At 47.1% G+C, this 25,617-nt stretch overlaps 1 protein-coding gene across 1 annotated transcript in view; it reads left to right on the top strand.

Moving 5' to 3' along the window:
• The first annotated feature begins 577 nt into the window (after nucleotides 1-577).
• Nucleotides 578-25,617, top strand: part of DCK (deoxycytidine kinase) — a 45,734-nt gene continuing 20,694 nt past the window's right edge. Inside the window, exons 1-2 of the mRNA XM_030192143.1 lie at nucleotides 578-865; nucleotides 6,817-6,932. Coding sequence (XP_030048003.1) covers nucleotides 748-865; nucleotides 6,817-6,932 — 234 coding nt within the window. The 5' untranslated portion in view covers nucleotides 578-747. The remainder of the gene's footprint in view (nucleotides 866-6,816; nucleotides 6,933-25,617) is intronic.

The raw sequence follows: 25,617 nt of genomic DNA, 5'->3' as shown, positions 1-25,617 counted from the left end.
TCAGACTCCGAAGTGGATTTCAACAGCGCCTATCACAGCAGCACGGCCACGGAGGCCGAAGATGAATTTCAAACACCGCGGGGCGGCTGGCGGGGGTTTGGGGTCCCCCGCCAGCAAAAGTAAGAACGGCAGTGGGGGAGGGTTGATGGCGGTAGGGGGGTCCAGGGCAAAATCTGCGGGGGCCCAGGCCCCTGAGGCCCCACGCAGATACGCCCCTGGTTGTGGCTACATCTGCCAGTTGCCGGGCACAACCTCCAGCTTCCTACCTGATCTGGTGAGAATATGCAAAGGAAAGAAGTGTTTACTAAAGGAGGCTAGGAGCTAAAGATGATCTTATGCGTCTCTGAAACGGGATGCACTTGTTTAGAAAACGCTGAGGTTTTTCTTCCTTTCTTTATACTTGCATTGATCCTTATTCGCTCTTTTTCGGCATTTTCAAACTGTGGCGCCTTTATTTATTTTTGGTGCGTCCTTACCGTTGTCTCGCCCGCCTCTCTTTCTTACATTACATTGGCAGCGCGACTCGGCGTGACATAAAAATTAGATCCTGACGCTCGATGAAAAAGGAGGACGCACAGTCAGCAAGGAGTGTGGCTACAGTCACCTGATTTGCTGCCAGCCTGCCACGGGCAGCGCGGGAGAAAAGGGGGACGCGCCAAAATTAAACTTAAGTTGCGGTAGCCGGCATTAAGCATAGTGAGATTATCCACCGACCACCGTACCAAAATATTTCTTAGGCCTGTGGCAATGGCAACGCCACCAAAAAGAAGTTTCTCCGGACTGCAGCAGGACCAAGACTCTGATTCCTCTCCCTCTCCCAATAAAAGTAACCGCATCAAGAAGATCTCGGTCGAAGGCAACATCGGTAAGAGGGAGCGCTACTGCGTGCATCTCTGCTTACATTCGGAAATACATATGTCTATATAGAAAAGTGCATTCCCCATTTTTCCTGTTCTGGATGGTCTGGTTGCGCGGGGTTTCTTTGGTCAAGTAAACAGGGCTATGGGCTGTTGTGCTGTTCCTGCAAAGGCTGAAAAGTTACTTTTAGCTGTAAACTGTTCTTCTAAAAATCTGTGAAGAGGAAATGCTTCTGCTTTAAGCCGAATATACATAATTTCTTTTCTAATGCTTCTGTCAAGTTTGCATACATTGCACTGCTTTTTCCGCGTTTGTGCTTTTAAAGAAAATATATATACTTCTGCAGTTATTTCTCTTTTGTACAGGCTGGCATTTGTTACTGGCCACTGCTCGTAGGAGCTGTTTATTACTGAATGTTTCTTTTTCTTTTTTTAATTCGTTCCGAGATTGTTGACGCTATGGACCGTTTGTCACTCAGCCTGTGTTTCCTGTTAGCTAGAGAAACATTTTGCACCTTGTTTCATGAGTAGCTTCCAGCTGTATGTGGTATTATAGAATACAGTATGAGGAAGATACTGAAGTGGAGAACTGCAAACTCGCCTATGCCATTTAGTTTAAACCCTGATATTTAAGTAACGCGAAGGAACGGGAGGGTTGTTTTTGGTGTTAACCTTTTCAGGGAAGTGTTCTCGTTCACTCCAGTGCTTCCGGACTACATTTCCCAGCAGACTTCACTACCGGATGTGACGTTGTTCGAGCTTGACATCTAATATGGCGGCGCGCCCGGGCTATTTGAAACAAGCGCTGAGCGCTACAGTTTTCGTGTTGCTTTCAATTTTTTTTGCTTCTATTTTTGTCTCGTCTAATTTTTGTCTTTTTGGCCCTCCTTTCCTGCTGTTTCCTTTACTGATGCTATAATATCTTTTTGACTTCCGGGTGACTTTAGTAACATCGGCTGCAGCTATTCTAAAGCTTTTATATTACTTTGCCCCATCCGGCTCGGTCCTCACCGTATCTCATGATCCTTTAGTTCTGGTTGACTTTGGATTTTAGTTCTCGTGGCAGTGCGTTTACTCGGCTGAACTAACTGACTCCAACGCTGCCCACTTCAGGCTAAAACCTATTGGAAGGGATCAACATTCACTTAGTAATGGTTTAGACAAGGTCCCAAACACCTAATCATTTTGTTAATTTTCTCCACTTGCATTTCTCATTCTTGCCCTGATGATCAGAGAGGTCTGGTGCGAGTTCACCAGGGAATACTGCAGAGCTCATTTAAATTTTACATTTAAATGTAGTTCTTTGGTATTCTGCCCTTATTCAGAGCACTGCGCTCTGATATTACTGGATGAATAGCTCCTTAAAGCTAAACCAAGTAGAGCCTTTTAGGGTTAAGGTGCTATTCCCCCTCCCTGTCTATTCCAGGTAGCCTGGGTTGCCACCATCAGTTCTGGGGGTCCAGTGGACCTCCCCAAAAGGCAAGCCCCCCCCCCTGATATGGGGGGGCTGAAGGTCAGGTGCATCTTCGGCCCCCCCTAAACCCCCGTCCCGACAGAAGACCTCCAGCCTGCACCTGGTGGTCTAGCGCACCTCCGCCCCACCCCACCGTTATATGCCAGAGGAGGGAGCACCACTCCCTCCAAAATGGTAGTGTCCTGCCCAGTGTATCCTGGGATGCGCTGCCATTTTTGAAGGTGGCACTGGAAGGAGGAGGGAATGCTCCTCCCGCATTGAAAGTTATGGGGGGGGGGGGGGAGGGTTCGGGGCTGCTAGACCACCCTTGGACCTCCAGCCTCCTGTGTCGATGTCTGGGGGGAGAGTGTGGGGGCTTTGGGGGGGCACTAGGCCACCAGGGCATTGTCTTTGAGGGGTGGGGGGTCCACCAGACCTCCAGCTCCTTGGAGTGTTTGACAGATCTGGGCTGTCAAGTGCAGGAGGTTTGTGCCTGAGCGAATGCCCATGCACAATTCTCCCATGCTTTCCCCCAATGATCAGTGGTAATAACGCACCTAAATTTGCATGTTATTAGCGTTGATCATTGGGGAGTTAATTTCTTGTGCTGTTCCGGTGCTATTTTTACAGCGCTGTTTTGGAACAGCGCAGGGAATTGATCATCAGGTCCTCTGTTCTAATTCAGGCCCAGATGCATCAACCATACGTGAAAAAATCTAAAACGTTAAAGTCCTTAACGAATTTGAAAAAACGAAGCATGCAGCAAAAAACAAGTCGCACATGTTCGGTGCGGTATTGAAAAGTACAATGTATTAAAGATTCGTAATCCCCGTCAGTAATCGGCCCCTAAAGCATGCGCAGAGCAGCCAAGCGTTATGCTTGCTGCTCTGCGCATGCCACAAACGTCCAAAACAGCTACAAAAAAACCCCACAAACATGTGGCTCCCCGCTTCCCCCTGCATCAATACAAAAATAAACATACATCAAAAGAGGATCTGGAGGGGGCAAAAGCGCTCGTCAGAAGCGTCCAGTATGGATGGCCTCCTCCCCCCGAAGTCGCTGCTGCTCCCCACTTTCGCTCGTATAAAATAAAAAATTAAAACAAAACTAAAACGTTTAGCAGCCCCGGTCCCCCTCCCTTCCTGTCTCTCTCTGTACTCCTCCCATATCTCCGCCTCCAGGCATCCTCCGCCCCCTGAGGTCGTCGCCGCCGCCGCTCCCCCCCCTCTGCCTTACCAGCCCGCGCAGCGCCTCTCACCTCTGTGTGAAGGCGCTGCATGGGATGGAACAGCTGATCGGCGATCACTGCTGCCTCCTCCGACGTCTCTCTGTTCTTCCTGGGCCCGCCCTCTTCTGTCAGCTTTGAGCCCCCAATCTGAACACACCTAAGATAACTGTGCTTAAGATGTTAATATAAATGAATAAAAGCCGGTGAAGAAGTTAGTGCTGTTTTGAATTGCCATAAAATAATTGTTTGGCAATTTAGCACTACTGAGGCAAGAATAATACTGTTTGAATTGCTTGTGAAAATCATGATGTGAGAATATATTGTGATGGGAGAACAAATACTGGGACTAATGAAAGTAATATTAGTTTAGGTGTAAAGTCCCTAGTAAGAGAGTTACATCCAATACTGCCTGCATTTTGGTGGGTGTATTTAAGCACAAGCATTTATACCAGCCATTGAGCTAATGTACGTGCTTGTGTCTAAAGTTAGGCATGTAACTGCAGATTTGCACTAGTATTCTATAATGGCAGTTATGCTTTTAATTACCAATACTGCATGCTAGCGCAAATTCCATGTCTTGGTGCCTAATTTTGGGCACCCTATAGATTTATCCCCTTTATGCTTTCACTATAATGTTATGCTGACGACACCCAGCTTTATCTCTCCACACCAGAAATCACTGCGGAAACCCAGGCCAAGGTATCGGCCTGCTTATCCGACATTGCTGCCTGGATGTCCAACTGCCACCTGAAACTGAACATGGCCAAGACTGAACTTACTGTTTTCTTACCCAATCCCACTTCTCCTCTCCCTTCACTCTCTATCTCAGTTGATAACACCCTCATCGTCCCCGTCTCATCTGCCCGCATCCTCGGTGTCATCTTCGACTCCTACCTCTCCTCTGCGCATATCCAGCAGATAGCCAAGACCTGTCGCTTCTTCCTCTATAACATTAGCAAAATTCGCCCCTTCCTCTCCGAGCACACCACCCGAACTCTCATCCACTCTCTCGTTACCTCTCGCCTTGACTACTGCAACCTACTCCTCACCGGCCTCCTACTTAGCCATCTATCCCCCCCTTCAGTCCATTCAGAACTCTGCCGCACGTCTTATCTTCCGCCTTAACCGATATACTCATATCACCCCTCTCCTCAAGTCACTTCACTGGCTTCCGATCAGATACCGCATACAGTTCAAGCTTCTCCTACTCACCTACAAATGCACTAAATCTGCAGCCCCTCCTTACCTCTCTACCCTCATCTCCCCTTACGTCCCTACCCGTAACCTCCGCTCTCAAGACAAATCCCTCCTTTCAGTACCCTTCTCCACCTCCAACTCTAGGCTTCGCCCTTTCTGCCTTGCCTCACCCCATGCTTGGAACAAACTCCCTGAGCCCATACGCCGGGCCTCCTCCCTACCCATCTTCAAATCATTGCTCAAAGCCCACCTCTTCAATGTCGCCTTCGGCACCTAATCACTACACCTCTTCTCAGGAAATCTCAACTACCCCAACTTGACATTTCGTCCTTTAGATTGTAAGCTCTTCTGAGCAGGGACCGTCTTTATTCGGTAATTTGTACAGCGCTGCGTAACCCTAGTAGCGCTCTAGAAATGTTTAGTAGTAGTAGTAGTGTTCAGTGACTGGGCTTTGTCCACACAAAGTGAACACTTGATTATAAGCCTCAAATTTTCCTTGGTTTGCAATAAACTTGTCATACCAGTTTCAGTTGTATATAAACAATAAAAGCTTTCTCTGCTTTAACTGAAGTACTGAATTCCTCTTGATGGGCTGGAATCATGCCCTCAATGCAGTGCAGTTCTTAGGTTATGTAAGCCTCTGGTTCAGGGGTCAATATGTCGGCACAAAACAGATAACACTTTTTTTCAGGGGTGTTATTGGGGTACCTGAAATTCTTGAAAAATGGGTTCCAAACCAGACTAACTTTAGTTAGGGAAGTGTCAGATGTATCGCTCCTTATCCTTAGATCCAAGCCCACTGTGCCAAAATAATAGAAGGAACTAATTCCACACCCAAGTATTATAAAAATAGTCTTATTTTATTTACAATAGGAGCAAATAATATAAAGTAATCAGGAATAAAGTCAAAGACAATCCTATTACAGAAATAGCCTGGAGTAAAGGTATATGAATCCCTAGCTAGATTCTAAAGTATAAAGATAATGTCTGAGTTTACTCAGTATCTTAATGCTGAATGTAGGAGACCATATATGTTTTGATATGGGTGGCTGGGCATAGTGCTAGCACTTGCTTTGCTCCTACAAATAACCACCTTTGACTGATTGCAGATAAAATGGTAGCATATATATGTGTGGGGGGGATTTCTACCTCAGGGAAATTCTGCCCCTGTCTAGGGGGAAGTTGAGAGATGTTCACCAGGGGAGATTTCACTATAGGGGAGAAGGGATGCTCTATAAAATGCAGTTTTATACTATAGCTTTAAATAATTCTGCTGTCAAGTTAGCCTGTGTGTGTTAAAATTGTTCACAGTACTGGCGTTTTCAGTGGCTAGCATGCTGATGATAATAATGATGACACAAGTCAAAGGTTTCCCATTCTGTTTGGCTGAGAGAGAGCTTCACTTTGTGTTTAACATGGGTGTGACTGCCATACTTTGGTGTGGTATTTTTTAAATCTTGTCAGTTTTCAGCTGCTCCTTTTGTACTCTCCAACTCGGTTATAAGCAGGGCGGGATCTGTTACCATGAGCCTTTATTAGCATTACTTGTGGATTTTTTCCCCCCCTATTGAATATCTCCCCAATCCTACCCGTCACATGCATGCTTTACTTTGGCCATCATAGCAACCAGCCTAGCTCTTTCTGCGACCCATAATTGGCCGAGACATTACTGTATGCAATGGACACATCCTCTCTACACCTGGGGCTGCAGATGCTGTCTGTTTAGAATCCCCTGACCTAGGTCTAGAACTGGGAACTTCCCGCATGAACGTGCACAGCTCTTAACTGTCTCAGCCTCAGGAACTGTGTCCCTTTTTTTATTCTGGGCTTTAACTTTATCTGAACTTTTGAAAAAGCTCCAGCCTTTACTTGTATAGCTAGAAGATAAGTTGTCTTTAAGCTCGGAGTAAAAGCTGGATTGGCAGAAACTGCTGTGTAGTGGGAGTCGTTGAATCTTTCCTGCTTATGACTTGAGTATCTTGGGCATCATTGATAAGTGACTCCATGAATTATTTGTTTTTTATATGAATAATGCTAGTCCCTAGAATAATTTTCAAGGATGTTTCTCTTCCTGATAACAGCTGCTGGAAAATCAACTTTTGTGAACATTCTCAGACAGACCAAAGAGGAATGGGAGGTGGTTCCCGAGCCTATTGCAAGATGGTGTAATGTCCAGACGCAGCAAGATGAGTTTGAGGTAAGCGATGGTTTTTTTTTTTTTTTTGTATATTTATTGCACCAGAACAAGGCAATAGTTAACAATGGCCAACACATTTCTACAAGGTCAATCAACCTTGAAATGTTGTACATGAAAAACAGAATTACATTTTATCTTTATTTTATTAATTTGTACTCCCTTCAATATCATCTAACGTTCTACAGAAAAAGTATTTGCACCCTGGATTTTTGGCTTTCCTTGCACCAATACCAGGAATTTAATCTTATACCAAGTGTTCCATATAGAGCAAAAGGTATAGTCCAAACTATATCAAGGTTTTATGTTCAGGACCCATCTACGAGTCCAGTGTGGCGTTACTGACCATATAGGGTCCCAAATGTCTTGATAATGTTTCCACTTTGCAAGCTGATTGTGCCTCACATAACAATACTCCCTTCACTCTTGCCCATCTCTACCTAATTATTTATTTTATTATTCTGATATACTTATTTTTTCTTCATCAATACTCTGTAATCCCTGTTACTATGTAAGCCGCATTGAACCTGCTCTGAGTGGGAAAGCGCGAGGCACAAATGTAATAATAAATATATAAAAGATTATGCCGCTGTTTAGGATTTGGGGGTGTCTGGTGTTCTCCAATTAGTTTCCAACAATTTTTATTGATGACATTTAAGAAAGTACAGGTAAACAATTATATATCCAATGCAGTATTATCAGAGTAGTCTAATATAACAGACCATCAAAACATAATCAACTTTTTAATGTAACCTGAACACCCCCCCCCCCCCAAACCCTTAGGTGGTAAAGTAAACATTAAACAAGAGGAGATGTCTGTTAAGAAACAAAAAACATGTGTTGAAAAATTAATAAATAGAAAAAGCTGAGGCTTCATAGGTAACCTTAGCTGCAAGACTTGAGAAATAAAACAAGCTACCTCCAACCAAAATTGTTTATTTGACTCACACAGACCTGAAATAAATGCCCAACAGATGCCTTCTCCTTGCTGAATTTCAAACATCTACTTACCAGTTGCTGTCACCACTTTTAGGGCCTACAATGCTGAGATGTAAGATCAAACGAGCTTTTTATTTCTTTGCTCCTGCAGACCAGCATTAGTCAACCTATTGAGCAGCGCCATAAGGGTTTTATAGAAGCAATCTGTGCTTATTTATACCCCTAAATCCCTGGTCCATGCTTCTGCCCATTTGCTCATATTTAGTGGTGGCAGGTATGCTGCAAAAACTTCATATAGGAAAGAGACTCCTGCTCAGATTCCAAAAAATAAGGCTCAATAATTGTTTCCACTGCATCTTCTGTAAATTCCTGCTGAGGTAAAATGAATGTAATGAATAACTTGCAAGTAAGCAAAGTAATCTCTACCTCAAATGATATTGGTCTCCCAGGTGAGCATAGGTATGTATTTTTGTCTTCATTAACCAAATTCTGTATCCTCTGTACACCTCTGGTAGCCAAGTTGGTATCAGTCATGCCAGCTGGGAAATCTGCTTCTACTAGCTGTAGTCAAGCTTGAACAGCCTAATTAATATGCTTTTGAGTATAGTACCATTTCCAAACCCTTCGAATCAGGCTCACCAGTATACTTTGTTTAATAGTCTTGAATAGTTTAAGTGCTTGGGCATGTAATACATAAGTAGGATCTAAAGGGGCTATCAATTCTCACAACGAGTGGACTAAAGGTTCCCCACTCTTTCAATAACTTGGTGCAACTGACATGCCCTTCCATAGAAATCTACATCTGGGAGGGCTTAACCTCCCCTGGCCAGGGAACATATCAGCTGTGATTTTACCCTTTCAGAGGAAACGCTGCAGGATTTTGTACACAACTTTCTTTTTATGTTCAAACAGTTTTTATTGATGATCACAACAGTGACAAAGCAGAAACATAGCCACTTTTAGATAAGGAACAATCCCCCAAAACACCCTTCCCAATGGAGCCTAAATCTCCCCTGATGAGGGGCCAGGTTCCTTGTACCCCCCCCCCCCCACCATCAGCAGTTTATAAAGCTGAAACTACATCCCCCACCCACTGTTTTTTCTCTAGTATCAGTGCCAAATGAACACAGCCTGAAAGGAACATGTAGTAAACTGAGCAAGTTCCTGCCATACCAAAGCAGCCTGCCAAAGTGTGAACAGGCAGCAAAGAATAAACCATCAACCAGAGCCTAATCTTTAAAAAAAAAAAAAAAAAGCTTCAGAGCAGCAAGTAACACAAGATGAACAGCCACAACCCCCCCCCCCCCCCCCCCACGAACTCTTACCCAAAAAAGGACAGTAAAGCGAGCAAAAGAAAGTCCTCTCCAAACAAAAAAGAACCACTACAACACCAATAGAGATCAACCAGTGGAACCTGATAAGGCACCCAGTAGGCATATAATCCTCAGATTAAATAAAAATAATGCTGAGATTTAAATGTGTAATGCGTGTCTTGAAGCTCCAGTGATACCAATTTGTGCAAAGCATTCCTCCAATGCCAACAGGTTGGCGCTTCTGGTTTGGTCCAATATTTCATGGTGTATTTTTTTTTTCCTCACCAGACACACCTTCATTAGCCAGATTCGCTGATTTTTATCCCTAACCCCCAGAGCCAATATCTGGCCTAATAGTATATCCTCAGGGAGAAATGAAATGGGGTGTTGGAGGATCCTTTCCAGGTAATTCACCAATGACCTCCAAAAAGACTTAATAAGGGACACATTCCCAGAAAGCATGATAAAAGGTATTGGCACACCGCCCACATTTTAAGCAAAGAGACGTGAAATAGTATCCCATTGTATGCAGCCTTGATTGGGAGTTATAAGCTCTCAACAGATCCCTAAACTAGCACTCCCTTAGATCATCAAATGGGTATCCAAGAAAGATAACATAGTAAATCCTGGGAACTGAATGGCAAATGTAGGTCCTCCTACAACTGGGTTTCTATGAGACCAAAATCTCATGGGGAACAATTGGCTAGGAGACGCTTGTGTAACAATGAGAGAGTAATAGGAGCTACAGATGGCATCTCAGAGTGCCTGGAATTTAGATTCTATATCAAGACCCAACCAAGAGGAGTTCAAGGAAGAGACATAGTGTGAAAGTTGTTGAAAAGCATATCTATCTATCTGCAAAATCCAATGGTTCTACAAAAATTGTAGTTGGATCCCGTAAAGTACCCTCAGGCATGAGTAAGTGATGTAAAGTAAGCCCCGTTTCCACCTACCGCCACAGCTGCCTTTGTATTGCTCCATGGTGCAACCACACCTCAACTACTGTGTGCAGTTCTGGTCACCGCATCTCAAATAAGAAATAGCAAAATTAGAAGAGGTACAGACTAGAGCAATGAAAATGATAAAGGGGATGGGATGACTACCCTACCAGGAAAGGCTAAAGTGACTAGGGCTCTTCAGCTTGGAGAAGACTTGACTGAGGGGGGAGATAGAGGTCTATAAAATAGTGAATGGAATGGAACGGGTAAACATGAATCACATGTTTACTCTTTTCAAAAATACTAGGACCAGGGGGCATACAATGGATCTATTAAGTAGTAAATTTCAAAACAAACTGAAGAAAAATTTCTTCACTGAACATGTATTTAAACTCTAGACTTTATTGCCAGAGAATGTGTTAAAAGCAGTTAGCAGGGTTTAAAAAAGTTGGATACTTTCCTAAAAGAAAAGTCCATAAACCATTATTAAGATGGACTTGTGAAAATCCACTGCTTATTTCTAGGATACTGTCAAAACACACCGGCACTTCTCCACTCAGCTAGTGGAGTATTGTTTTGTATATTTCTAGGATAAGCAGCACAAAATCTGTTTTATTGTTCTGGGATCTTGCCAGGTACTTGTGACTTGGATTGGTGCAAGTGTGCTCCTCTCTTTCCACCAGGATCTGGTGTATAAACATGGGTTTCCAATGGCTTGCGTACCCTTTGGGCAGTTTTGGGGTGAATTTTATTTTGTTCTCAGACTTCCAGGACGAATATGGCCTGGAGATGAGAGCTCTTTTATTATAGGCAGGTCAGAGATTTTATTTATCATAAGGCTTGGAGAAAATTGGGTTTGGAGGAATCCTTGCTGGAAAGGGCAATGCGAGGAGGTAGAGAGAAGGGGAGAGAATTGGGTTTGGAAGACTCCTTGTTGGAAAGGGCAATGCGAAGAGGTAGAGAGAGGGGAAGTGAAGTGTTTCTCAGTTTATATTCGGCCTTATTGTCACGGTTGTGCCCATGTTTCGTGCTCTCCTTGTTCTCGCCACCTGGTGGCTGCAATGGACTGTCTGGTTACTGTCACCTGTTCAGATTTGAGTCCGGTCCGGATCTTCCGGGCTGCCAGACTTTGTCGGTGCGCCCTTACTTTATTTTTTTTGTCTATTAAGATTGTAAGCTCTTTGAGCAGGGACTGTCTTTCTTCTATGTTTGTGCAGCGCTGCGTACGCCTTGTAGCGCTATAGAAATGCTAAATAGTAGTAGTAGTAGTGTTTTGTTTGGACCTAAACAGCACCCGTAGTTGCCTGGTTATTGCTGCTGCTGGGCTTATTAGCCATTTGGAACCTCTCTGCCTTTGCTTTTGCATCGCCTAAGGCCCTGAGGTTTGTTGGGATGCTGTTTGCACTTCTGCTCAGTCTGGTTTCTTGCCTTGATCCTTGCCTGTTTTAGTCTGTGGGTAGTTAGATTAGGTTGTTGTTTGTTTGCTAGTCTTGTCTCTGGGTTATAGTTTTGTGTTTAGTCTTTGTCTGTTTGTGTCTTTGTGGCAGCTCTGCAGCTTTCAGCTCTGTGTCTTGTTGTTCAGTATTTTGTTCCCTGTTTTAGTGGCTGCTTGCAGCTTTCAGTCCTGTCCTTTAGCTTATCCTTTCCCTGCCTTGCTGTCCCTGGATATTCCTTTACCCTCTGTCCCTGTTCAGCCTAGTTGGGATCCTGTAAGTCCTGCCGGCCGCCTGCAGCCAGGGGCTCAACTCCTGGTGAAAGGTGGCCATGTGCAGGTGAAGCCTAACTGTTTATCAGAGTTCTGCCTTGCCTCCAGTGTGCGGTGGTTTTGCCTGCCACTCCTCGGCAATGGTCCAAGGGCTCACAAACCTAGTTCCTGCTTTGGGAAACGTGACACTTATTAATGTATCGTACCCCTCTCCAGAAATATACATCCGATGGGACCTTGATCTGGGGCATGCATACTTCTCTGAATGTTGGGAGAAGGGTTTTAAATATTTGTTTAAAGTTTCTATACAGTGGGGGAAATAAGTATTTGATCCCTTGCTGATTTTGTAAGTTTGCCCACTGACAAAGACATGAGCAGCCCATAATTGAAGGGTAGGTTATTGGTAACAGTGAGAGATAGCACATCACAAATTAAATCCTGAAAATCACATTGTGGAAAGTATATGAATTTATTTGCATTCTGCAGAGGGAAATAAGTATTTGATCCCCCACCAACCAGTAAGAGATCTGGCCCCTACAGACCAGGTAGATGCTCCAAATCAACTCGTTACCTGCATGACAGACAGCTGTCGGCAATGGTCACCTGTATGAAAGACACCTGTCCACAGACTCAGTGAATCAGTCAGACTCTAACCTCTACAAAATGGCCAAGAGCAAGGAGCTGTCTAAGGATGTCAGGGACAAGATCATACACCTGCACAAGGCTGGAATGGGCTACAAAACCATCAGTAAGACGCTGGGCGAGAAGGAGACAACTGTTGGTGCCATAGTAAGAAAATGGAAGAAGTACAAAATGACTGTCAATCGACAAAGATCTGGGGCTCCACGCAAAATCTCACCTCGTGGGGTATCCTTGATCATGAGGAAGGTTAGAAATCAGCCTACAACTACAAGGGGGGAACTTGTCAATGATCTCAAGGCAGCTGGGACCACTGTCACCACGAAAACCATTGGTAACACATTACGACATAACGGATTGCAATCCTGCAGTGCCCGCAAGGTCCCCCTGCTCCGGAAGGCACATGTGACGGCCCGTCTGAAGTTTGCCAGTGAACACCTGGATGATGCCGAGAGTGATTGGGAGAAGGTGCTGTGGTCAGATGAGACAAAAATTGAGCTCTTTGGCATGAACTCAACTCGCCGTGTTTGGAGGAAGAGAAATGCTGCCTATGACCCAAAGAACACCGTCCCCACTGTCAAGCATGGAGGTGGAAATGTTATGTTTTGGGGGTGTTTCTCTGCTAAGGGCACAGGACTACTTCACCGCATCAATGGGAGAATGGATGGGGCCATGTACCGTACAATTCTGAGTGACAACCTCCTTCCCTCCGCCAGGGCCTTAAAAATGGGTCGTGGCTGGGTCTTCCAGCACGACAATGACCCAAAACATACAGCCAAGGCAACAAAGGAGTGGCTCAGGAAGAAGCACATTAGGGTCATGGAGTGGCCTAGCCAGTCACCAGACCTTAATCCCATTGAAAACTTATGGAGGGAGCTGAAGCTGCGAGTTGCCAAGCGACAGCCCAGAACTCTTAATGATTTAGAGATGATCTGCAAAGAGGAGTGGACCAAAATTCCTCCTGACATGTGTGCAAACCTCATCATCAACTACAGAAGACGTCTGACCGCTGTGCTTGCCAACAAGGGTTTTGCCACCAAGTATTAGGTCTTGTTTGCCAGAGGGATTAAATACTTATTTCCCTCTGCAGAATGCAAATAAATTCATATACTTTCCACAATGTGATTTTCCGGATTTAATTTGTGATGTGCTATCTCTCACTGTTACCAATAACCTACCCTTCAATTATGGGCTGCTCATGTCTTTGTCAGTGGGCAAACTTACAAAATCAGCAAGGGATCAAATACTTATTTCCCCCACTGTAGCTAGTAATTTAGTTGAAAATGGTTAAAAAAAATTTTTACTGCTGGTACTGTACGCCAGAGCTGTTATTCAAGAAAGACTTCTGCTCATTGTTGGAGGGTACTGTGGTTTTCTGGAACCTTTTATCACATTTGGTGGAGATAACCTAAGGTGTGGCTGTACTGGACATCCATTTTGGATCTGGTGCAGTAGATTATCTGTAAACCATACTCTCAATGGGTGGAACATTTTAAACCTTTGGAGATTATAGTGGAGCACCATAAGTTGGCGATTCATCTGTTTATGGCTGGGAAACTGTTGCTGGCCCAGGCTTGGAAGCAGCACTCCTTACCCCCAGTATCCTGCATTCTACAAAAAGTGGACTTTGTTTTTCAAATGTCTAAACTGATAGCACTGAAGCATGGCTGTTTACTCACTTTTTATAAAATATGGCGTAGATATGAAGCTTAGTGGACCTCATCGGCTTAGGATTCTTAAATGTGGGTGGCACCACTCCATAGTACGGGGAGGAGGTTGTGTAAGGGGGGTATTTGGGAATGGGGTGGGAGGAGATTTGGGGAGGGAATTTCTTTTGCCTCAGTCATTTGTAAGTGGGATTATTGCAATGGTCTCATTGTTGTAGTTGACTATTTTAACAATTTAAAAAAAAAAAAAAAGGAGATATTAGACTTCATGGACCTTTGGTCTGTCCCAGTATGGCAACTCTTATGTTCTTATGACTATTCTGAAAATTATTTGCGAAGTACAGCGTTTAAAATTGCCAGAGCTCTGGTTAATGATGATTTCTGTATATACTTCCCATGTTTTCAGGGGCTGCATAAAATTCAGTGGTAGGCAACATTTAGCCTGCAGGTTGCTCACCTTTGGTTTAAGCTGTGAATCCTAATATCATAAAAAGGGGCAGAGATGGGACAGACGTCTGAGGCATCCCACAGTTAAACAACCAGGTTTCTGATCTGATGTGGCCCCGAGTCGCCTGCTGAACTCTGTCCAAAGAAATGGACTCACCCAGGTCAGAACTGAACCCTTTAATTCCCAAATCTTTCAAATGCTGAAGTACCAAAAAACGGATTAAAAGTCATATCCAACCAGCCCACTCCTATGAGGCTCAGATAATAAACTAGTAGAGATCATCAGTACCATTTTGGTTCCTTATGTATGGTCCAAAATCTGATTGAAAGCATAAATTTTCTCTGTCCAACTTTGCTATAAATGATAAATTAGGACCGGGTCTATAATTCTCTTTAGAAGTAATATCCAGTGACCTGTTTCTTCCCCCTCCCCCCCCCAAAAAAAAACCAAAACAAAACCAAACCAAAACTGGCTTAACGTAAGCAGGTTTTAACACATCTGGGACACCTTCCAATCTCAGAGTTAATTATGGGCATAGTGATTTCTAAAGTTTGAATCTAAAGCTTACACCATTGAAAGAACATAATCTGATGCACATGTTACAGGTTGTGCTTGTTTTAGCAATACTAATACCTAGTGTTCCCGTAAGCAATTGATATAGTAGTAACATAGTAAAAATTGGCAGATAAAGCACTGCATGATCCATCCAGTCTGCCCATCAAGGTGGCCAGAGTTGAATCTGACACTCTACACAGGGTCTGCTTCTTCATGATTAAACACTGGTACACTTAATCTGTCTCTCCCTGTCAGTTTTGGGGCACAGAGTGTAGAAGTCTGCCCGGCGTTGACCTTACCAACCTCTGAAGCTGCCGTCAAAGCTCACTCCAGTTATGAGGTCATTTAAAAGCCTAAAGTCTCAATGATTCCCTTTTGATCACAAGACAACATTCCCTCTGAGTTGCCTAAAGAACTAACAATAATCTCTTCCCACCCCCTCAAAAAACAAAATTGTGCATATTGTTTTGCACCAGTTAACCAGCCTGCACACAGAGCACTGCTTCCTTTTAGCAACAGAGAATAATTCCCTAGGCTTATAAGCAGCAAACCGATCTTCCCAGCATCAAATAATGCCTGAATAAAGAGCTCCCTATGGCACCTTGCCTTGCATCTACTGCAGTCTTATATATATTTTTTAATTTGTAAGAAGTATTTATTGAAAACCAAAGGGTACAGGACATCGTGTACAAATATAAGAAGATAGCAAAACCATGACAATGCAACCATGCAAAGCAAGAGGGCATTTCAGCTGAGTTACCCGTCCATACCCCTGGCTACAATTTGGTAAGCAGAAGAAACTTCAAAAAAATATTTTTTGTAAGTATATTTTCCAAAAAAACAGATGTTCATATTAGAAAAAGTACTGCTCCCAAACTTCCCCACGAAACTAGAGCCCATCCCTGTCCCTCCCTCTCTCATGCAAGTCCAGACTTGGAAGGGCAACCCAAACACCAGAAACAAAAAGATAGGCAACATTCAAGCTGAACAGTGTCATATGAAAGGCTCCAAACAAGTTTCCATTTGTGCAAGAGATGGCGTCTAATAGCCAGTAGTCTCTCCATGTCACAGATATACCAAGTTTATTAAGCCAAAGGTTGGCACTGTTTGTTGTTTCCAGTGCGCACACAGCGTAGCGCACTAGTAGAGCTTGAGGAGGCCTAAGACCAGACCCCTTCTTGGGAAACAAGAAAAAGACTGGGGACCAAGGTATCTGGCGGTCCAGCCAGCACTGCAACCTGTGCTGAACCACCCTCCAAAAGGCCTGGGCTTTAATACAGGTGCACCATATATGACCCATAGTACTAGGCTCCCTGCATCCCCTCCAGCACTGTGCAGCAATGCCTGGGTAAATGTGCTGAAGATGCACAGGAGTAAGGTACCATCTGTACATAATTTTAATAGCATTTTCCTGTAGTCACGATTCCAAGTGTGAGAGCCTCCAGGGATCACATAAGCCCAGCATATGAGAGAGATTTTTGAAGGCCTCAGAAATGCAATATATCCAGCCACAACTCCAGAACGATCCAAATTGGGGTTAAGAGTAGAAAGTCCCCCCCTCCCCCCCCCCCCTCTTAGGATTAGCTTTATCCCTCAAGAAGGGAGACAGAGTTTTTTGTAGCCTTGAGTAAAATACTTCTTGTTGTTCATTTGGGGCGTAAGCAACGGCCAAAGTCACCTTTCCAAGGAGCTCCACTCATCCTCAGTCAACCCCAGGCCCAGCTCCTTCTGCCAGTTTGCAATAATAAAGTATTTAAAGTCCAGCGCTGGTCTTACTCCTCCTCCCGAAGAGAAGGGAGACCCAGACAGGAGCATGATCTGAAAAAGTTATACTCCCAATATCTGAGTGCAGAGCCCCCACCTCCAATCGAGTAGCTAAGAGGCTATAATCAATACGAGAGGAAGATTGATGTGTGGAGGAAAAGAAGGTGTAGTCAAAGTTCTAGATGTGAGAGAGCCTTCAGGGATCACATAATCCCAGTGGATGAGAGAGATTTTGGAAAGCCTCAGAAATGCGATGGATCCAGCCACAACTCCAAAATGATCCAAATTGGGGTTGAGTAGAAAGTGTCCCCCCAGGATTAGCTTACCCCTCAAGAAGGGAGACTGTAGCCTGGGGTAAAATACTTCTTGGTGTTCATTTGGGGCGTAAGCAACGGCCAAGGTCACTTCATCCTGGTCCAGAAGAAGGTGAAGAAACAGGAAATGTCACTCTGGACCATGTTTATTGTGAAGGATCTGTACCTGCAAAGAAGAGTAACAGGATGGCAACTCCACATCTCTTATACTCCGTGGCCATGGAAGCATGGTAAACGTGAGGAAAACGAGGATAAGCCAGGAGCCCCTCATGAGAGCATCGAAGGTGCGTCTCCTGTAGAAACAGAACTAGTGGTTTTAGGTGGAGCAACTCTTTAAAAAGCCTTTGTCTTTTCTGAGGTGTAGTCAAGCCTTTCACATTATAAATATTGGATGCAAATGTAACAAAATAAAAATAAGAAAGTATTTTTAAATCAGCACTCATAGTAAACAACTGGCAAAAGCAAAATTGTACATATCCATTAGTAATATTGTCTCCAATCCCCTTCTCACTAACCCGTCCAGACCCCCCCCCCCCCCATTTATACAACGTACACCAAACAGCAGACCTCCCAGGTCCCCTGAGTGGGAAGTAAAGGAATTTAACCCACTGCACCGAATGAACCCAGTACTACCCACCCCCCAAACCACACAAATACAGACCAAAGTCTAACACAGTTATCCACTAACACATCCACTACAAATAAGACTTGCATACAAAATACCCAGTAACCCACTACCTCTTCACTTCCTAGCTTTCAGGAAATAGTCAACATCCGTGGCTCAAATAGAGAGCGAAGTCATGGAGGTGCAGTGAAACCGGAAGAAGCTGAAGGTTTCTTAGATTGCGTTGGAACCCTGCGGTAGCACGTTAGTAGTTACCAGGCCTGCCAGTTGCAGAAGCTTCCAGGCAGCAGTGAGCGACTGGACCCAGTGCTTCCAGCCTTGTAAATTGAAGCGGAGGGAAACCCAACAGTAGACAATTTTTTTTTTCCGTAGATAAGATGTCAAGTGCAGGCTTCATAAGCTTTTGTTGTGGCATGGTAAATTGTGACAAGTCCTGGTAGATGGAAATGTTAGATTCGTTGTAATCCAGGGAAGAAACCTGACGAGCCCACTGTGTTCTTTATCAGCAAACTTATTAAAACATACTCTGTCTCTAGGCTTGTTATCTTGCCACTGCTCAAGAGAGTGGTGTGCCCTCTCTATGTCCATAGAGTTAACATCCTCTGATTTCAGCAGCTTGGAGCATAGCTTGCGCACTATTACCGCCACATCCTCCATCGCCCCCCCCCCTCGGGAACCCCTCGAACGCGCAAATTCTTGCTCCGCTCTGTTTTCAGTATCGTCCAGTTTATAAAGAAAATCTTCATGCTTCGTTACTAAGTCCTTGATCTGTGAGGTATGTGTCTCCAGGGCCTCTGCATGTTCATTGAGCTTCAGTTCTATATCTTCCGCCCAGCTCACGGAGGTCTGCACTCGGGGACACCATGTTTTCCAAGATCATCTTGGACATCTTGATCTCTGCCTGAATGCCAGTCAGACATTGCTTCAGTTCTTTGGAGAGACCGCTGGGTAAAAGCATGCATCCACTAGAGACAATATGGAGTCAGGGTGAGAGCGGGAAGGGAGACACACGGTGTCCGGTGCCCTTTGCTGCAACTTGCCCCGAGGAGCGTTTGCCATCTTTTTTCGCAGAAGGGGCTTTACTCATGATAATACTCAGTCCTCACCGGGCATCAAATATTGAGCTTGCTGTCTAGGATGGCGCTGGAGAATGCCAATTATAGTGCTGTTGAGGCAGGAGTGAACAGACTAAGCTGCTATTCAGTGCTGTGACGTCACTTCCCCCCCCACCCCCCCCAACTGCAGTCTCATATTTTCTGATTTTTGCAGTCAGTCTTATCTATTCTCCTACCCACAAAGAGTGAATTAATAACTGTTTCCAAAAGATGAGCAAAGAGTTCTCAGCCCTACCTGCCTTGTCTCTTTTGCCAGAAATACTGCTAGGGCATTGTTAGCACAGATCATTCCAAAAAAAATAAAAAGGTGGGGGGAATTTTTTTTTCTTACTCTAAAATATTTATTTGTTATTTCTTAATTGTGTGTGTGTGTAGTTTTCTGTTTTTGAATTTTATGTGCTGTATTGTGTTTAAAATATATTGTTAATGTTTGTTGTAACCCACCCAGAACATTTTGGATAAATGTGTGCAATAAAAGGAAGGGTGAAAATGGTATGTGTGTGTCCTGCTCTTCCTTAAATTCTAGAAAGTGGGATATATACACACAGGATGGAAACCAAGCATCGAGGGCTTCAACTTGAAACAATGAAATGTCTTTACATTTGTGACATTGGGGTTGTGGGTGGGAGAACCTATATGTAGCTACAGTTACAACTCTAACCATCTACTGGGCCGACAAAGGTAGACTGTTTCAGTCTTTATTTGCCAACATTTAAAGTGCTAATCTGGAAAAGGAGCCTGTTTTCATCCTTTGCTGTATAGGGGTTTCTCCGAGGACAAGCAGGCTGCTTGTTCTCACTGATGGGGGTGACGTCCACGGCAGCCCCTCCAATCGGAAACTTCACTAGCAAAGTCCTTTGCTAGCCCTCGCGCGCCCGCGCGCACCGCGCATGCGCGGCCGTCTTCCCGCCCGAAACCGGCTCGAGCCGGCCAGGCCAGTCTTCTTTTGTCCGCACTCGGTACGGTCGTGTTTTTGCCGTGTCGAGCCCCGGAAAGTCGACCTCGCGCGTCCAATTTATTTGAGCGTGTTTCTTCCTTCGGGAAAGTTTTCTACTTAGTCGGGAAGTGCTCCGGAAACCCCCCGCCGGGTTTCGTGTAAATCCTCCCCGTACTTCCAGCTTTTTGCCCCGGTAAGTTTTCTTTCGTCGTCGGGGTAGGCCTCTTTTTGGCCTCGGTCGAGATTTTTCTCCCTCTAAATTTTGGTGCTTCAATTTTCGCCATTTCGGCTTTTGATTTCGCCGGCGTGATTTTTCCGCCCATGACATCGAAGCCTTCCAGCGGCTTCAAGAAGTGCACCCAGTGCGCCCGGGTTATCTCGCTCACTGATCGACACTCGTCGTGTCTTCAGTGTCTGGGGGCCGAGCACCGCCCTCAGAACTGCAGTCTGTGTTCCCTGCTTCAAAGGCGGACTCAGGTAGCGAGACTAGCCCAGTGGAACGTGTTGTTCTCGGGCTCTTCGTCGGCATCGGCACCGGGATCTTCGAGTGCATCGACGTCGTCAGCGTCCAGACCATCTTCCTCGGCCGCCCCTGCATCGAGTGCATCGAGGCATCGGGCCTCTGCATCGGCGCCGAGACATCGGATAGCTGCATCGACGTCGGTGGTACCAGGACCTCGTCTGCTGATGTCGTCGGACGGTGGTGCATCGGGTGGAGTGCAGGTGAGGGCTGTCCATTCCCCTGCTGGTGGCGGTGAGCCCTCGGTGGGTCTCCGCCTACCCTGAGGGCTCCTGCGGTACAGCCCCCCCGAGATCGACCTTCTTCAGTCTCGGCCCCGAGGAAGCGACGGATGGATTCGACGTCCTCCTCGTCGGTGCCGGGGAGCTCCGGTGACATGCTTCGGAAGAAATCGAAGAAGCATCGACACCGGTCTCCTCCCCATGTCGGCACCGAGAGCTCTGGGTCGCCGAGGGATTCGGCACCCAGCAGGCATCGGCACCGAGAGGACCGCTCACCCTCTGTTAAAGGAGGTGTCGATGCGCTCCGCTCTGGACAGCCCGGAACAGCCTCCACGCCCGGAACAGGTACTGACGTCGACGCCTGCATCGACCTCTCAGCCTTTCTCTGCAGCCGCTCTAAACGAGAGCCTCCGGGCCGTTCTCCCAGAGATTCTGGGAGAGCTGTTGCGCCCTACCCCTCCGGTACCGGCGGTGCTTGCGCCACCGGTACCGTCGAGCGTGGCGCCGGCTGGCCCATCGCCCAGGTTGAGGTCCCCGACGTCGGTACCCGCGTGCGGTACCGACCGCGGCCACCTCCCAGGAAGGCTCCCCGACTACGTCGGCGGAGGGAGCTTCGCCGATGCGGGCGAGGGAGTCTACCTCTCGACGCCCCCATCGTGGACGGGGTTCCACGGAGTCGAGCAGGGCGAGGTTGCAGACACAGGTCCGTGAACTTGTGTCTGACACCGAGGGTGAGGCCTCGTGGGAGGAAGAGGAAGATCCCAGATATTTCTCTGACGAGGAGTCTGAGGGTCTTCCGTCTGATCCCACTCCCTCTCCTGAGAGACAGCTTTCTCCTCCCGAGAGTCTGTCTTTTGCCTCCTTTGTCCGGGAGATGTCTACGGCCATCCCCTTCCCGGTGGTTGTGGAGGACGAGCCCAGGGCTGAAATGTTTGAGCTCCTGGACTATCCTTCTCCACCTAAGGAAGCGTCCACTGTTCCCTTGCACCATGTCCTGAAGAAGACATTGCTTGCGAACTGGACCAAGCCATTAACTAATCCCCACATTCCCAAGAAGATCGAGTCCCAGTACCGGATCCATGGGGACCCAGAGCTGATGCGCACTCAGTTGCCTCATGACTCTGGAGTTGTGGATTTGGCCCTAAAGAAGGCTAAGAGTTCTAGGGAACATGCTTCGGCGCCCCCGGGTAAGGACGCTAGAACCTTAGACTCCTTTGGGAGGAAGGCCTACCATTCCTCTATGCTCGTGTCCAAGATCCAGTCCTTACCAGCTCTACACGAGCATACACATGCGGAATAATGTGCGGCAGTTGGCGGGCTTGGTTGATGCTCTTCCCCCTGAGCAAGCCAAGCCTTTTCAGGAGGTGGTCAGGCAGCTGAAGGCGTGCAGAAAATTCCTGGCCAGAGGAGTTTATGACACTTTTGATGTTGCGTCCAGGGCCGCTGCTCAAGGTGTGGTGATGCGCAGGCTCTCATGGCTGCGTGCCGCCGACCTGGAGAATAGAATCCAGCAGCGGATTGCGGACTCGCCTTGCCGTGCGGATAACATTTTTGGCGAAAAAGTCGAAGCAGGTGGTAGAGTCTCTCCACCAGCGGGACACCGCATTCGACAAGTTCGCCCGCCGGCAGCCTTCAGCTTCTACCTCTACAGGTAGACGATTTTTCGGGGGAAGGAAGACTGTTCCCTATACTTCTGGCAAGCGTAGGTACAATCCTCCTTCCCGACAGCCTGCGGCCCAGGCTAAGCCCCAGCGCGCTCGCTCTCGTCAGCAGCGTGCGAATCAGCAAGGCCCCGCGGCTCCCCAGCAAAAGCAAGGGGCGAGCTTTTGACTGGCGCCAGCAGAGCATAGCCGACATCCAAGTGTCAGTGCCGGGCGACCTGCCTGTCGGAGGGAGGTTGAAAGCTTTTCACCAAAGGTGGCCTCTCATAACCTCCGATCAGTGGGTTCTCCAAATAGTCCGGCAAGGATACACCCTCAATTTGGCCTCACAACCTCCAAATTGTCCTCCGGGAGCTCAGTCCTACAGCTTCCAGCACAAGCAGGTACTTGCAGAGGAACTCTCCGCCCTTCTCAGCGCCAATGCGGTCGAGCCCGTGCCATCCGGGCAAGAAGGGCTGGGGTTCTATTCCAGGTACTTCCTTGTGGAAAAGAAAACAGGGGGGATGCGTCCCATCCTAGACCTAAGGGCCCTGAACAAATATCTCGTAAAAGAAAAGTTCAGGATGCTTTCCCTGGGCACCCTTCTCCCCATGATTCAGCAAAACGATTGGCTATGCTCTCTGGACTTGAAGGATGCCTACACACACATCCCGATACTGCCAGCTCACAGACAGTATCTGCGATTTCAGCTGGGCGCACGCCACTTCCAGTACTGTGTGCTACCCTTTGGGCTCGCCTCTGCGCCCAGGGTGTTCACAAAGTGCCTAGCTGTGGTAGCAGCGGCGCTTCGCAGGCTGGGGGTGCACGTGTTCCCATATCTCGACGATTGGCTGGTGAAGAACACATCCGAGGCAGGAGCCCTGCAGTCCATGCAGATGACTATTCGCCTCCTGGAGCTACTGGGGTTTGTGATAAATTACCCAAAGTCCCATCTTCTCCCAGTGCAGAAACTCGAATTCATCGGAGCCCTGCTGGATTCTCGGACGGCTCGCGCCTATCTCCCAGAGGCGAGGGCCAACAACTTGTTGTCCCTCGTCTCGCGGGTGCGAGCGTCCCAGCAGATCACAGCTCGGCAGATGTTGAGATTGCTGGGCCACATGGCTTCCACAGTTCATGTGACTCCCATGGCCCGCCTTCACATGAGATCTGCTCAATGGACCCTAGCCTCCCAGTGGTATCAGGCCGCCGGGGGTCTAGAGGACGTGATCCACCTGTCCACGAGTTTTCTCGAATCCCTGTATTGGTGGACGATTTGCTCCAATTTGACTCTGGGACGTCCCTTCCAAATTCCTCAGCCTCAAAAAGTGCTGACCACGGATGCGTCTCTCCTGGGATGGGGAGCTCATGTCGATGGGCTTCACACCCAAGGAAGGTGGTCCCTCCAAGAACGCGATCTACAGATCAATCTTCTGGAGTTGCGAGCGATCTGGAACGCTCTGAAGGCTTTCAGAGATCGGCTGTCCCACCAAATTATCCAAATTCAGACAGACAATCAGGTTGCCATGTACTATGTCAACAAGCAGGGGGGCACCGGATCTCGCCCCCTGTGTCAGGAAGCCGTCAGCATGTGGCTCTGGGCTCGCCGTCAAGGCATGGTGCTCCAAGCCACATATCTGGCAGGCGTAAACAACAGTCTGGCCGACAGGTTGAGCAGGATTATGCAACCTCACGAGTGGTCGCTCAATTCCCGTGTGGTGCGACAGATCTTCCAGGCGTGGGGCACCCCCCTGGTGGATCTCTTCGCATCTCAAGTGAACCACAAGGTCCCTCAGTTCTGTTCCAGGCTTCAGGCCCACGGCAGACTGGCGTCGGATGCCTTCCTCCTGGATTGGGGGGAAGGTCTGCTGTATGCTTATCCTCCCATTCCTCTGGTGGGGAAGACTTTGTTGAAACTCAAGCAAGACCGAGGCACCATGATTCTGATTGCTCCCTTTTGGCCGCGTCAGATCTGGTTCCCTCTTCTTCTGGAGTTATCCTCCGAAGAACCGTGGAGATTGGAGTGTTTTCCGACCCTCATCACGCAGGACGAAGGGGCTCTTCTGCATCCCAACCTCCAGTCCCTGGCTCTCACGGCCTGGATGTTGAGGGCGTAGACTTTGCCTCTTTGGGTCTGCCAGAGGGTGTCTCCCGCATCTTGCTTGCTTCCAGGAAAGACTCCACTAAGAGAAGTTACTTCTTTCATTGGAGGAGGTTTGCCATCTGGTGTGACAGCAAGGCCCTAGATCCTCGCTCTTGTCCTACACAGACCCTGCTTGAATACCTTCTCCACTTGTCTGAGTCTGGTCTGAAGACCAACTCCGTAAGGGTTCACCTTAGTGCAATCAGTGCATACCATTACCAAGTGGAAGGTAAGCCGATCTCAGGACAGCCTTTAGTTGTTCGCTTCATGAGAGGTTTGCTTTTGTCAAAGCCCCCTGTCAAGCCTCCTACAGTGTCATGGGATCTCAATGTCGTTCTCACCCAGCTGATGAAACCTCCTTTTGAGCCACTGAATTCCTGCCATCTGAAGTACTTGACCTGGAAGGTCATTTTCTTGGTGGCAGTTACTTCAGCTCGTAGAGTCAGTGAGCTTCAGGCCCTGGTAGCCCAGGCCCCTTACACCAAATTTCATCATAACAGAGTAGTCCTCCGCACTCACCCTAAGTTCTTGCCAAAGGTTGTGTCGGAGTTCCATCTGAACCAGTCAATTGTCTTGCCAACATTCTTTCCCCGTCCTCATTCCTGCCCTGCTGAACGTCAGCTGCACACATTGGACTGCAAGAGAGCATTGGCCTTCTACTTGGAGCGGACACAGCCCAACAGACAGTCCGCCCAATTGTTTGTTTCTTTTGATCCCAATAGGAGGGGAGTGGCTGTAGGGAAACGCACCATATCCAATTGGCTAGCAGATTGCATTTCCTTCACTTACGCCCAGGCGGGGCTGGCTCTTGAGGGTCATGTCACGGCTCATAATGTTAGAGCCATGGCTGCGTCGGTAGCCCACTTGAAGTCAGCCACTATTGAAGAGATTTGCAAAGCTGCGACGTGGTCATCTGTCCACACATTCACATCTCATTACTGCCTGCAGCAGGATACCCGACATGACAGTCGGTTCGGGCAGTCAGTTCTTCAGAACCTGTTTGGGCTTTAGGATCCAACTCCACCCCCCGAGGGCCCTGTTTGTTCTGTTCCAGGCTACACTCTCAGTTAGTTGGTAAATTTTTTAGGTCAATCTCAGTTATGTCCTCGCCGTTCCGAGGCCCAATTGACCAATGTTGTTGTTTTGAGTGAGCCTGGGGGCTAGGGATACCCCATCAGTGAGAACAAGCAGCCTGCTTGTCCTCGGAG

This window comes from Microcaecilia unicolor, chromosome 2 (genome assembly GCF_901765095.1).
Source record: "Microcaecilia unicolor chromosome 2, aMicUni1.1, whole genome shotgun sequence".
Lineage (NCBI taxonomy): Eukaryota > Metazoa > Chordata > Amphibia > Gymnophiona > Siphonopidae > Microcaecilia > Microcaecilia unicolor.
The sequence above is the reverse complement of the archived record's forward strand: the minus strand, read 5'-3'. Positions and strand labels throughout refer to the sequence as shown.